Source organism: Chrysemys picta, chromosome 3, assembly GCF_011386835.1.
Source record: "Chrysemys picta bellii isolate R12L10 chromosome 3, ASM1138683v2, whole genome shotgun sequence".
NCBI lineage: Eukaryota > Metazoa > Chordata > Testudines > Emydidae > Chrysemys > Chrysemys picta.
Window position 1 is genome coordinate 27,775,408 of NC_088793.1, and position 15,345 is coordinate 27,790,752.

At 37.8% G+C, this 15,345-nt stretch overlaps 1 protein-coding gene across 33 annotated transcripts in view; it reads left to right on the top strand.

The window, feature by feature from the left end:
• Positions 1–15,345, top strand: part of CYRIA (CYFIP related Rac1 interactor A) — a 73,126-nt gene that overhangs the window by 44,713 nt on the left and 13,068 nt on the right. For 11 of the 33 annotated variants that reach the window (XR_010599405.1, XR_010599406.1, XR_010599400.1 and 8 more), the window contains 3 exons: positions 2,753–2,832; positions 13,215–13,336; positions 14,429–14,534. Coding sequence is in view for 16 of the 33 variants with exons in the window: in XM_005293083.4 (XP_005293140.1) it covers positions 2,763–2,832; positions 13,215–13,336; positions 14,429–14,534 (298 nt within the window). In the remaining 17 variants the exon portion in view is untranslated. Of the gene's footprint in view, positions 1–288; positions 432–619; positions 732–2,752; positions 2,833–13,214; positions 13,380–14,428; positions 14,535–15,345 lie in introns of those variants that run through there. The other 22 variants (XR_010599411.1, XR_010599413.1, XR_010599412.1 and 19 more) reach the window with 6 other exon arrangements.

The following is a 15,345-nucleotide window of genomic DNA, read 5'->3' on the forward strand; positions in this document are numbered from 1 at the left end:
AATGGGCCCAATGTGAAGACTGGGAAATGAGATGTTCAAGTATTTAAAAAAAAATTAAAGTTGGATTTTACATTTAATCCATGAACAGAAACCCTTAAGAGGATGTTGAACATTGTATTCTAGCCTGAAAGTTCAATAACTTGAGACAAGATTTTGTTTCAGCCCCATATTGTTTTTTGTTGTCCTTGTGATTTTAGTACTGCAAAACAAGGAACAACGTTTAGTAATCAGCTTCACCAAATCTTTTTGATACAGAAGTTTTCATGGTTTTGTTTTGTTTTTATGTAGCTTTAGACACCAGTGGTAGAGGATGTTGAAGTATCAACTTCTAGAACATCAGAAGTGGCAGCATAATCATCAGCAATGATCACTATGAAATCACTATTTGTTAAACGATCCTTGTTTGTGACGGGGAACAAATGAAACTTGAGGTGAAAATAATTTAATTACCTGACTATTCCAAATGAGGAAAGAAAACAAATTAAAATGGAAGTCCAGGAAATGTATTTAGATTTTTTTCCTTAGCCCTGGAGTGCAGCACTACAGTGTATTCATAAAATACTCAAGGTCAGAAATAAGAGTTTTAGTCTCAGACTAGCATGTTTGTTTTTTGGCAAAGGGGCCTGCTTTCTTGCTGTTTCTAGCATGCTGTCAACAAGCCAGTCTTTGGATGTAGTGCTGACTTTGGAACTAGAAGAAATTGCTTTATCAGATGCTGTCTGAACAGTGAGGTAAGACACAATTTAAAATGAGTCGGAAGTGAGGAATCCAAAGTGAGACTAACTGGGTCATGTTAACTGTTTTCTTAAAGCAAAGGTTCAATAACAGTGCATTGTTTCTTCCACGATTATGAAAAGGAAATTGAGATCTGCATATTATTTCTTCTGCATGATGCCGGTAGCAATGTATTACTGTTGTTGGGATGAAATGTTAAATTACTGAAGAAATACATGATTTAGTACTGTATAAACTAATTTTGGTTCCATTTGCATTTTGTTCACTTTTGTAATCTAATTGGAAAGTTAAACTCAGTAGTTATAATACAGACCTTGCTTTGAAAGTTTTTAAAAAAAGATAGTAATCTTTGTTTCTGCATATGAGATGGTATAACTTTCTGAAAACAACCTGATGTTCACGTTTTAATATTTTGAATGCAAAATGTTGCTAATTGTAAAGGGCTTGACAGTCTGCTCGTTAGAGGTGTTCTGGAAAGGAAACTTCTGGATAGTTGAATTCCATGAAAAATGTACAACGATTTAAAGCCTAATATGGCTTCCTAGATGAATTGAGATCATATATCATTGACTTTTAATTTCACTTATAACACTTTATGAAATAAACAGGGCTGCTCTAAAATCATAGAAACGTTCCATTACAAGGCTATTCCTGTTCTTTCTTGTCATGGAAACACATCCTTTAAATGTGTAACAGGCAGGTGCCATGTCACCTTTCATTCACAAGGTTTATAGGATCATTGGAAAAAATCTCACTCCTCAAATTAGGTATATGAACACTGTATGTGTGCTTAATAAGTCAGAGTCTCATGTGTGGTCTAATACTCGTTTAAATTAAGAAAGGAGGAGGGGGAGAGAGAGAGATTAAACTAAAAAATAGATGACTATCAGGTGCCATCCGAAGATCTATGGATGATTGGGTTTGACAAACACATTTGCCATGCTTAAATTGTCATTAATATAATGCCTCACTTACCTTATAATATAGTACTTCTGAAAGAGGTACTTGTGTAGATGAAGGTAAAGGGGAAATATTGTGGTCTTCGATTGCTATGGACACTGTCGAAACATGGAAGTTTTTCAGTGTCACTTAGTTTAACCCTTTCTCTCTCTCTCTCCTATTATAACTGCCTTTTTCAGTTTAGCTTGTCTCTCTGTCTCTTGGGAAGTGGGGTTAAGCTAACCTGAAAAAAGTCTTTTTATACTCTGCCAGAATAAGAGTCTCCATGTAGAAAGATTATACTGGTATAACTGGTAAAACTTTCCAGCAAAGACAAGGCCATACAGAGGTCCTCTTCCATGTCTGTCAATGAGACACTCCACTTTTTCAGGAATTTCTGCAAATTTTTCTGAGACAGTGAGGTTTTTTTCATTAAGATGGGGCCTGGGTGTTTCTTAAATCACTAACAAGATGTATCTGAAGTTTAAGGGGTTTTCCTTTTTTAAATAATTGTACTACAATGAAGGGGTAAAGTTCAACGTTCATTATTCAAATGATAATGCTATTTAAATCTTGTTAACTTTAGAAACACAGAGAACAGTAACTTTTTTGGTTCTGTTCCTTAGATTAATGGATGGTGGATTTTTTTTTTCTTCAATAGATGACTACTTGGGTTTCTATTTAATATAAATCCAGGACTGAGACCTTGTTTTTCTTTGGAATTTTCCTGATTCAGCAATTGGGAGGATTTACAACCGTTCAGGGTTTGTCAGGTTTGCAAAGTGAAGTAACTCTGACATATCTTTGCCTACATTTAAGGGTCAATACAAATGCATCTACCCTGACTGATCACCGTCTGTTTCTCGATCAGAGGTATTTCCAAGTATAGACAAGGCCTCACTCTCTCTGCATTGGTATGTAAATAAATACCACACAATTAATAATAAACGTTTTCTGTAAGGTCCAGAACTTACCATGAAATTTAATAGATGTTGCAGACTGTGTCAAGCCCTTAGTTTTAACTTTCTAATTTTGCATATACAGTATAATTATTTTATGATTTTGTTGCATTCACTAGGTTTGCTGGGATGGGTAATCTTCTTAAGGTCCTTACCAGGGAAATTGAAAACTATCCACATTTTTTCCTGGATTTTGAAAGTAAGTTCAAAAAATTACAAGACAATGAGAGAATCTTTTCCATGACTTAAAAGCTCGTTGAGAGAACTTTTTAATGATCAAATACAGTGGCAAGTTTTCAGCAGAATCAGAATATCCAAATCCATATCTCCAAGATCATTCATTCACTCAGGATGCCTGTCCTCTTTCTTTTCTGTTTTTCAATAACCAAATGTGAAAGCTTTTTAAAAGTTCTCATTTGCACAGAGCTTGATCGGGGGCAAATTTTATCCTTGACTTTGAAAGTGAGCAAAACTTCTTGCCTGGCTTGCTGCCTTTATGCCTAATAATTTTTTCCTAATACTGTATGGGTTTATGCATCATACACTATTTAAAAGGAGATTTGTAAACAAATTGATATAGGCTTCTGTTTACTATTGAATTCCGATAAATACTTGTAAAACATTTTACTGTCAAATTGCTAAAATCTTGTTGGGCAAAGAGGATAAATGTAAGAGTAAAGTCTCGTCTTGACTTGGTTTCAATGCAGAGTATCTATCCTGAAAGTAGACACACAAATACTGATGTTTTTGATGAAAGGCCTCGATTGCCTTAAACTTTTTTTAAGAATCATGTTTATAAAAAAAAAAAAAAAAAAAAAAACCACAATATTTTATTTTGTCACTTCATCATATAAAAGGGTTTTTTTTTTTAAATAAGTACCAAATGTATCAATAACTACAACATAAATTGTTCAGATGGCACTTTTCTTTGCATTGTTCAATACTGAATAAACTGGGCTATTTTTATAACTTCTAAAAATGAAAATGTGGTCTGTATATATGCTTTATTGCATCTCTTTGTCACATGTTTGTCAGCTTAAAATTTAATGTGTTGCATGCTAATTTTCGAACCATATCTGTACCTTGATGCAAGATAATTCATTTTTTACTGGTTAGTTCTGCATGTATTCTAGACGTTCTCTTGAAAACTCGCTATCACATTTTTAAACATAGATTGAATCTCAATTCTGCTACTTAAATGAAATTACTTTTTAAATTATACCAATGCACGTTGGCATGGCTTTTTTTCTTAGAGTATTTAAATACCTTTATTAAACGATGGTTCTGGCAGAAATAATTAATTACAGACTTCTGTCAAATTCTTTTGGAAGAATTATAAGGACAATTTCAGTCTGAGTCCAAATTTGTACTTGTCTTAAAATACTCTACTTGAAGAATTTGATACCCACCTGTTTTCTAAAGTCATTTTTTTAAAAGATTGGATCCACTTTTTAAAAATAAATAATCTAGTCATTGTTTTTCTGTTAAGAATTAAAAATAATGGCGTTATTTACACACTCAGGTCAGCATGATCTTAAATCAATGCCTGTTCAAGAAACCACTAGAGCATGCTTTCCTGAATTGAGGCTACAGCTTGGAAATAGTGTTATGTGGATATATAACAATTTCCCCGCCCAGATCTTAATTTACTACGTTATGAAGAATCATGCTGATACTACATAAAAATAGTACAAGTAAAAATTTGAGTTTGTAAGCCTTGCATCCTTCTCTCTCTTGTCCAAATAATATGAATGTGTTTTGTTGTAAAACTGGGGTGTCAAACCTTTGTCCCAAACATTGTAATCTGGTCTATCAAACTTTAGAGTATTCTAATTGAGCTCTACACCTGCCTCTATACTTTTTACAAAGGCCTCTTACTGCCTTGGGGATGCACTGTTTAATCCGTACCATCATGTCATGGATTGGAAAAAAAGGTACTTCCGCCAGAACTGCAGACTTGGCAGGAGACAGGTGGTCTGGCTGTAGGAGGCCTTGAAGGAAGAAATATCTATTTTTAAAATCTTGGCACTTGAACTGGATTTTCCTGAAGTATGTTGCCAACAAGAAATGGAGTGGGGTAATGCAGAGAACACCCAGTCCCCAAGGACAGTGACTAGTAATTATTATAGGTACGTGCATACATTTGTCTGGCACTCCCAACTATGGAGGAGCAAAAGTGCCTACAAATTTAAATTAGTTGACACTGCTGAGTGAAAGGTTAAAAATGCTGTGGTTTTGTTATTACTTTTAAAGGTACTACATGATTGAATTGAACCAAGTCTAAAACATATATAATAAATACACCAGAAGTTTCCCTTAGCTGCATGCTTGAATGAGCTCACAACCCTAGGTTTAGCAGGCTAATACTCAAACCACTGAGCTATCCCACGTACGTTCTACACCAGTGTCTTTTCTCAGGCACAGGCCACCATTACAATTTAAAATACAAACACATTAAAGAAAATTATTCATCATAATAAGCTTTATTTCCACCAAAAGAAGCAGATGGAACTATCCCACTGTAAGATTACTTCTGTTCTCAGACACTTTCTTCCTAGCCCAGCTGCTTGGCCTGTCTCCCTGCTGTCTATTGCCACTCCTCAGAATTCCCTAGCCTGATCATGGGGATGCAGACTGAGCTGTGGAATGATGAAAGTAGAATGGCATACATGCAGTATTACTTGATAGGGCTGCTCCCCAGCTGTGCTCCTTAATTTGTCCCCTATCTCTGCTTTAAGATGATGTGGCATCTTTTGGCTTGCCTGAGTAGTCCTGCCTGTAAACAGACTCTAGCCAACTACCACCTTAGCCTTTCTCTAGTCCTCTGGCCCACTCATTCCGGGCCCCTGGCAGATGTCATTGCTTCCACTAATAGATGTCTGCACCTGACATCTGCTTTGGTCCAAAAGACTGAAGCCCCTCTCTGGCAAACTACAAGTGGATCCCAAGAAAAAAAATAGCTTCTAGAGTTTAGGTGATGACCTGCGGTGCACACTGTTTTTGTAAGAATCTCTTCCCTCTCTGCTCACTGTTAGATGGTGTAAAAGATCTGATAGAGAGGGAGACTTGCAGATTAATGCATCTGAGGAGCAGAGCTTAATAGCTCAGCTCCTGAGGATGCCCTTTCCTCTGTTGGACTTCCCGTGGCTTGCTGAAGATGAGTCCGAATGTGACAAACCTGAGCATGTTAGCTGCACCCTACAAAGGTGCGGGGGAGGCATTAGTTGTGTGGGTGAAGACCGCCACTAGAACATGGCTGGAGGTTAAATAATCTTGTACCAAATACACAGCCACTCCCAAATATGCTCTTAGAAAATGGGCTGAAGTCCAGGGGGGAGGGTGAATCAAGACATGGGTTGAGGACAAATGGGTGAGCTGAGACTGTGTAAGGATGTAGGTGAGCAGCGAAGCATGCGGACAGGGAAGGGAGGGTGTTGTATGGAGACAAGAGGTTGTCCTGTGCTGAGGCATTAGTGAATGAAGGGCTCCCTAGAGTGTCTAGAAAGCAGCACGTGGAGAGCTCTTGATATGCCAATGCCTCTGTGCAGGCATACTTTATGGCCAAAACATGTTGTTACAGGTATTTCTACTAACAAAATATCTTAATCTGGCCCAGGTCTGAGTTCATGTTTTGTATGAGTGCTCTCAAATCATTGGATGTCTGCATTGCGAGTGGCTGTTATAATTGAAACAGTTTGTTGTATAGCTGTGGAGTTTGTTGTGCAGTGAATTGTGTGTGGTAAGATCTGGGAATTTAAGAATGGTTAGATAGGACTATTTGCTTAACTGATGATTTCCTTTATTACTTTTAAGCTGTTGTGTTAAGTGGGATGTGCATTTAAACATTAACTCTGTTAGTTAAGATTTTGTTGACAACCAGAAGTACAAATAGGTTTCAGAAAATATGCACATATATCTAGGTAAATAAGGACAAGTTGGTTACTTACGTTAATTTTCTCAGGGCTGCAAAGATTCCTTTCTTGTTCAGCAAAACACTTGCCACATGACAACGTTTTTCAGTTGTGTGACTATATATAAATAAAGTCAGTATTGGTTAGCTCAGTTCATTCAGTATTAAATACAATGTATAAAATAGGTAGAATGAGCTATCAGCTTTCTTAAACATTTTATATTCTTTTTACCAGATTCATGGATGAATCTTGGATAAATTTAGAGGACGGATAATCTGCATGTATGTATGTATTTACAGGGTTTTATTCCAGGCACATATCACTGGTGTGCCAGGGCAGCTAGATCTCTACAAAGTGATGCTTCTCGTTAAAAGGGGCAGGGTTTTAGCTCAGTGCATTCCTTTGTCGGGTTCTATTTTCCTTACAATGATCAAAATGAAGTCCAACTGAGGCAAAAAATGTTATTTCAACCCTTGCATGGAATAACTGCTGTTCAGTAGCTTCCTTGGGTGTGAAGTTAATGTGCAGACAAATATACAGCACTCTGATTTGGGAACGCACTCTGGAGAATGTTACTTTTAAAAAAATGGTGTTTGGGGACAGCAAATTTTGTTTACTGCATTTTGTGACTTAGCAGGACACTGTACTCCTTTTTCTTCATAACTACATGCTGAAATTTCAAAATGTAATCTCTCTGCATCAACTCAGAAATATATATCTTTGTAATTTATCTTGCAATTCTTCACTAGCCCTTTGGGATATGTCAGCTGAAGAGTCGGTGGGTATGTGAGATGACCTATCACTTCCTGTCATGGATGCAAAATGTCACACTGGATTGCAATCCCTAATGATTTCTTTGGCAAACCAAACTTTTTGAAAGTAAATATAACTATGACCCTCATGAGTGCCCCACCCTCTCCACTTCTAAACAGAGGTTATGTGTGCAAATATTGGTCAAAAGTGGTGAGGAGACAGGGTAAGAGATCTGAGTGGGAAGAGAAGCCAAAGATCAGCATGGTTCTTTACTCTCCACCCTTCATGTGAACTGTCCATAGGTTGAGGTAGCTGGCTGTAGGGATGAGCTGCACGATCTTCTCCCAACAAAGTAGCATGTTACATGTTTATTAAATGCTGATTCTCCATAGCTGTTATTACTGGGTTGACCAGTAATTCTATAATTTGATACAGATTAATAGCAGGACATCTTCACTTTAGGATTTGAAAAATCCTACTATTTAATTTTCAATTAACAATACATAAAACTCCAGTCTACTTCCATCTGCTCTTTCTTTTCATCAGTTGAAGGATCTCACTTTTGTCTCAAACAACTATCACCAGCCTGCTCTTTTCATCTTTTTGTCCTTAGCGTTTCAAACTCTTTTGACATAAAATTGTCTTTCTTACTAGGGCTATGTGAAAAAATGAGCTGGGGACTCTTGAATATTTGTTTGAAAATTCACACACACACACACACACACACACCTTTTTAATTCAAAATTTGTAAAATTTTGACTAGCTCTACTGTTGGCTGAAAAATAGGTGAGAAGGATGACAATCCTCTCAACTTTTTCTTTATCCAAATCTTGAAATTTCATCAATTTCAAAAATGTTGACCAGCTCCATTTTCTTACATTTCATCTATGATGCTTAGGGATTTCGGGTACAGAAAAATCCTTTGCCTCTCTAATCATTTTTTTTTTCATGTAACCAGCTGTGTGATCAGTGTAGTTTTTCTTTTGGTGTTTTCCTGCATTATCTTGACAAGAAAATATACTTCTGAGCTGGAGATGGAAGTAAGAGCTAAGGAGGTAATACTTTAAAATTGCCATTATACTTTTCTGTAATATTGTCTTGCAAGCAAAGGGAGTTCTGTGTACACAGGAGTAGTTTTCCTGAGTTGGGCAGGTACTGTGGTGATCAGTGCCATAAGAACCTAGACAAATTAAAAAAAAAAAAAAGAAACTATACAGGCAAAAATCAAAGCTGTTAATCACAGCACATATCTCAATATAACAGCCGAGTAGATTCAGCAGCTTCCATCATCTTTTTTCACTCCAGACTTGAAACCAAATAGTGCTCAAGACAGTCTCCCTCTCCAGCAAATGATATCCCACTTCGGGAAGCAAGTCTTGTCTCCTGTGAGTGGGGTGGGGGGGAATAATTTCAAAAGCCCTTCTGTAAGAGTAGGATGCAGACCAGATAAACGTAAGCCATATCACTTTGATAAAGGACTACCAGTATAATCTTACTTTACTTACAACAATAAAACAAATGAGCATTCTTCTTGAAGCACCAGGCATTGGTGATGCAGGCATTTTCATTCAAACAGGTTTGGATTTGGATTGATTAGACACCTCCTATACTTCTCCTTACCCCATCAAATTTTGCGTTGATAGAGTAAATGATACAGAGACAGAATCTTAATAACTCCCAATTGGTCATGTGAATCTTAGGCATCACAACTAATGAAAACTTCCATTAGCACTTATGGTGAATTCCATGATGTGCATTTTGTTAATTCAAGGGGCATTGTACTGTTTGGGTCTGACCATGTTTAAATTAATGGCTAGTAGAATGAATCCTGAGTACCTGAGGCTGTTCTCAGCAGGCGCTGAATTTTCTCTTTCTCTTAAAGGATTTACTGCCACAGTTTATTGCTGCCCATGGAGGCCCTTTTTCAGGGGTACAAAGAAAGCAGAAAAAAATATCTTGCTGGGAATACTTTGGAGTTTTCTTAAAGCAACAAAAACAGTCCATTTTGAACTTTGAAGGAGTTCTGTTTTTTATAGCAGCCTCACAAATTATTTTGGAAGTTTTTTTTTTCTTGAGCAGTTCTTCTCTTCCATGTACTACTTCTCTTCTCTTCCTTCCCCCCCCCCCCCCAAAAAAAAACCTTTCACTTTCTAAAAGCAGGGGCACTTCCAAAACCACTTGGAACGGAATGTAAATTAAATAGTGCCCTACAGAAATTGACGTTCCATTTTTGAACTATTGGCCAATATTTGTTCTCATTTCTATTCAGGTGGCTTTCAAAAATTATGATGAACTTTGGAACGACAGACCAGAGAATTTGGGGCTGTTAGTACAAATAACCATTTTATTCCCAAGAGATGCTAAACCTAAGACCAACGCTTTCAAACTAGATTGTCACAGGTCTGTATTTAGGCACCTAAGTAATCAGCCTGGTTTTTTTTCTTCCAGGCCAATTATAGTTGTGGGTGTTAGCATTTTTCAAAATCAAGCTGGCTGACTAGCTGCCTAAATGGGAATTTGTGCCTAATTTGAGACACTAGAGTCTGAAAATGATATCCAAGACCATTTTTCTTCATATCCCAGTGACTTCAGAGCAAGAAAACAGTGGAGCTTGAATTCAATTCAATTAGAAAAGTTATTGGGTCTCAGTTAGATAGATCATCAGCTAATTACAATTTGCAGAAATAGTCATAAAGCTTCCAAGGATCCCCTCTTCAGGCTGGCTAGTAACTTCACTGTGAAATCAGATATTGTCAGCTCCATTGCTCAAAGCATTTGCAACTTCCGGATGGAGAATCAAGTTTCCTGTTAAAACACGAAGAGAGGCATCATCCATTGGAAGAAGTAGTAGATATCTATATTATGTCATGTTCCAACTGTCTTAAGTTCTTAGAACTTATGCTCCTCCTATTCCCCTCAGATCTGCACAGTGAAGGCCTGAGAGCATGCGGATGATGAACAAGATTGACCAGGCCCTTTGCCTAGGCATCCACTTTTGCAACTTCACACTGAGGAATGCAGTTCTCCCATGAATCCCAGGTTCTGTTGCTTTGCAAGTGCAGTGCATCCAGGAAGTAATGTGGGTTATGAGGTTGACACTCCCTTAATGGCCTATTGGGTACTTCTGCTCAGTGGAAGTACCTGGGCTACTTTAAGTTCAAGAAGTTGGCATGCGGGTGTTGTGAACTTCTTAGACTCTGAAAAAACAGGCATGCAAGTTCCTTTAACATACATAAAAGTGCTTTTAAGTAGCTATAATTTCTCCCTTAAGTGTTCCTTCACCCTTCCAAAAAAAAAAAAATCCTCACCAAAGGTGCATTGGTCCTTGCCAAGACCAACAAGTTTAGAAGCGAAAGCTGCATTTGGAGTTGGAGCCAGAAAAAGTGAAACCACTGCCTTACTTTTTTGTAAACACATCCATGAAATGCCTTTGCTGAAAACATCAAAAAAAAATTTCCTTGCACATGATCATACTCATGAAATTTCAGGTGGCTTGGTTTCATTTTGACTAATTTAGAAGGTAGGAAACTCAATCTAGTTTATAAGGAAATTTTGTTTAAATCTTAACCATGGAGAGATTAGCATCTCTACCTAATACTTTTTGGGGGAAAAAATCATTGCATTTAATGGTGTTTGGAGTCCTCTTAAATATAGTATTTTTTGTAACAAGTAATGTTGGGGGAGAGGGGTATTCAAGCTCATAAAATACCTTTTGTCTAATTGCTTTTGATAAATGAGGGTGTAGAAACAATGTTGCTGTGATTTTAAGACATGACTACAGCATACATACTATATGTTTCATTCTATGCTGTTCTCTGTATTATCAGTGCTGGGTAATGAGCTATGTAGTAAGGGGCAGTGCTGACAAGATAGGCTCAAAGCAATTCCTTCAAGGCATTATGCTCCCTTAATGATCGGGTCCGTCAAAGCCAGACAGGTGTGATGCTTTTGGAAGATATGATGCCTCACTTAGTGACATGCCAAGATTGGTCTGCTTCAAGAGGAGACATTTGAACTTTCATTTGGCTTCATTTTCAACTCCTTGAAGAGCTCACCCAAGACCTCACATTACCCCAGCCTCATTTGGTCCACATCACAAATTCTTAGGGACAGCGGGATATATTGATTGGCTTTATATCATGCTCATGGCGTATAATTTTAGTGATATCCCAGGTAATTGCACCAGCTTCACCACAGAGACAATCCTTTGTATATTTGATGGATAAGCAAGGCACTGCCTGACGGTGGTTTGTGCACAGCTAATGTTGATGCATACCTGGCAGTTGCTACATTTCCAGCAACTGCATGGTCTGAAACAGATCATTTGAATCAGGGATGGTAGACCCTGAGGAAACTGAGGGCAAGTTGGGTTTTTTTCCCCTCTGTGAAGAAGGAGGAGATACAATGATTTCTTCCCAGGAACATCTGAATCCACTGGCCTGGATTGTCCCTTCTGCTTCAGAGACCATTAGGACCCCATGGTAGGCATTTTGAGGAGTACCTCAAAGAGGCTGCTCTTACAGACAGGGTAAATGATGACCACTGTCTTGTTCATGACTAGCTGGTTGAATAACAACATCCTTGCAGCTCCCTCTCTATCTCTAATGGGGCTGACAAAGTATTTTATCTCAAGGGGTTACACTAGTTGTTTTCCACCTTCTCCATGACAATTTGCTGGTGGAGGTTGTAAAAGGCAAAGCCGGCCACTTTGGAGGCTTTGATACGGGATTTACCAGTTGGTAGTGCTGGCAATTCATATTAGGCAACCATCACTTGAAACTGGTGAAGAAGGTCTCACTTCCCTGTGTATTTTATTTTCTCTCCAAGAGAGATGCAGTGAACTTTCAATGATAACCAGTGAGCGTATAGGCAACCAGACTTCAGATGCAGGTGTTTCAAGTGATGGTGATGTCACTGAGGGCAGTTGTATCTAGCATGGGTGCTTGTTGGCTCTCTTGGCTGTGTTCAGACTTTTACAGTAGAACCTCAGAGTTACGAACACCTTGGGAATGGAGGTTGTTCGTAATTCTGAAATGCTTGTAACTCTGAACAAAATATGTTTCTTTCAAAAGTTTACAGCTGAACATTAATTAATTAAAACTGTATTAAGTCAAAGTCTTGTATTAGGAAAGTAGAAGTGAATTATCTGGGCTGTCACGGTAGTCCTAAATAGAGGGAATTTCATGGATGGGGCTGTCTCCTGTTGCCCGGGACAGACAGATCTGGTTCTACCCTCAAGCTGCAAGGAGGCTGAAGTAGCCATTGTAATGGATTTGTGGACCTTCTTACTCAAAGAAAGGAAACTTTCAGTTAAGCACAGTTAGGTTGTCCTAGTTTCTAATTTATTTACTTCTGAGAAATACCTCTAACTTTTTTTCTATGCAATGTTGTTGTAGCCTTGTCAGTCTCAGCATGGTAGAGAGACAAGTTGGATGAGGGTATATCACTTATTGGACCAACTTCTGTTGGGGAGAGACAAGTTCTCGAGCTTATACATGAAGAGCTGTTGTTAAAGTGTAAGCTTGAAAGCTTGTCTCTCTCTCTCTCTCTCCAACATAAGTTGGTCCAATAAGAGAGAGTACCTCACCCACCTTGTCTCTCTAAATATTTTGAACATTTGAGTGTACTGACTTGAGGAGTGGGGGGAGAATTGAGCAAAGACACTGGTTCTGATCTAAAGCCCACCAAAATCAACAGGAATTGACTTGAATCAGCTTTGGATCAGAGCCTGATTCTGATCTTTCTTTCTTTGATGTAAAGGAATAACTTCTTTGAAGTTAGTGGAGTCGTACCAGAATAAAATCAGAATCAATTATGACTGATCCAATTGGAGTTAACTCCATAAATGGAACTGAATTATGTTGACATTCATATTTCATTTGTAATGTGACGTGTATTTGCTTTTTATGTTTCTTAGATGCACAACCTACAGATGGAGAAAGGGAGGTATGGAATCAGATCAGTGCAGTTTTACAGGATTCTGAAAGCTTGCTTGCAGACCTTCAGGCTTACAAAGGAGCTGGACAAGAAATAAGAGATGTATGATAATATAGCAATGACATTTCTCTTGAAGAAACATCAAGTAATAGCCTGCAGTATTTATTTCTACTTTGCATGCCAGACAGTTCACAAAAGTTATTTATATTAAAAGTCCTCAGAAAAACTGTACTTATAAAATACAGTAGATATTTAGAATTAAATTACATTAACTCTTTCAATGATAGATTCAGTACTGTCAGTTGTGTTTCATTTAAACATCTTACTATTAATACAATTAAATACTGTACTTTGGTTCTCAGAAAACACATTTTATGTACCTTTATGGGGGGAAAAATCAACATCCATATTTAGAAAAATATTTCAATATCATTAAGGCACTGTAAACATAAGAAAAATGCAAAATAGTTTCTGTTCTATGTAAGACTGTCAAATGACACCATAAAAATATACTGCAGTTTCAATTCTACATGTGATCGTCTAAGGGAAAGCTTCTGAATTGCTACAATTATCTGCTAACATTCAGAATTGCATCGGTCAGCTTTAGCTCTCACTTAACCTAGGGTGTTTGCCAAGATAGGCGTCTCGGTCTCTCTGATACAAGATCTTCATGATTATCATTAGTAAGAGCAATTGGTCACTTAACAGCCGAAACCTACTACTAAAGTAGTGACAGAACTCCCATTCACTGTGAAGAGACCAAGCTTTGACCCTGTAAACCCTTTTCAGTGTGAGTGTAGTACAAATGGCCTTCGTTAATGTTTCTGCTATGGATACTTTGACCTAAAAGATGATTCTGAAGCATGCTCCTGTATGTGGGTGCTGCACTTTGAATAAATAGTTTTAAAATAGTTCCCAGGACTGCATTAAATGTTCTTGTTTCTATCACAGCTGAAACAGATGCCTTGATATTTTTGGTTTGCTCTTTTTTAAAAAGCCCTTGACCTTGTATTTTTGGCTTTTTTTTTTTTTTCATTTCATTCAACAGCTTTTTTTCTTACAATTGTTCTAGATTTTTCTTCAAGAAATATTTTAAAAACTACCATACTGGCAATCTTCCTATATCTGTACATCTACAAAAGCCTGGTTCTTTACTCCAGTGTCATATATATTTACAGTAATATTTCATTGCAGGCAATACAAAACCCAAATGATATCCAACTTCAAGAAAAAGCTTGGAATTCAGTGTGTCCTCTGGTTCTGAGGCTGAAGCAGTTTTATGAGTTTTCACTCAGACTAGGTGAGTGCCTCATATATTTGTTTTAACCGATAATTTTTTCATATACAGATATGCAAAGCTTCTCTTTTTCTGAAAGCTTAGAGCGTTTCACAGTAAAACGTTGTACTATTAATTTGACTACAGTGCCTAGATTTCTCTCTTCTGGGAAGCCTGTAGGTTCTATTTGCACAGATCTGAACATAAATTTATCCTGATGTAATTTTGGGAATTTATTAAAAGCAGCATGAAGCTATATGCTTTAACATTTAGGGTTCTGGCCAGCCCTTGAGTATGTTTTCACTATCAGTACTGGTCAATTTCCTGAGCTAAGGGAGAGCATCTAGAAAGAGCTGGGAAAGAGGGTCTGGGTTAGGACTCCTGAGTGGAATGGGGAACAGGTATAGAGAACCTTCAGGTCCACCTGGCTGAGCTTTCCCCTCCCAAAGCCTTTGTAGGAGATTATCCCTGCATCCTGTATTGCGAGGTCCCTCACTCTGCATTTGTAATCCTCATGTTGGACCCCAGTGGCATTGGTGACAAAGGGTGGATTCTTTTTGGCAGAGGTCCCAGAAGCATCTTCATATTGAAGTGGGGCGGGGTGACCATTAGGGGAAGTAAGGTGAATGAAGAGTCTGAGGGACTGGATGCAATAGATCTTTTTTTTAGCATTTGTGTGTGGGAAGGACTGTCAAAGAATTAGGGATGTGGAAGGTTTCTTTTGAGAGAGAAGAACAGGATGATGTGAAGAACTGGGAGTGATGGCCGAGAGTGAGGAGCCAGTTTTTTTTTTTGTTTGTTTGTTTTTTGACACACACACACCCCCCATCCCTCA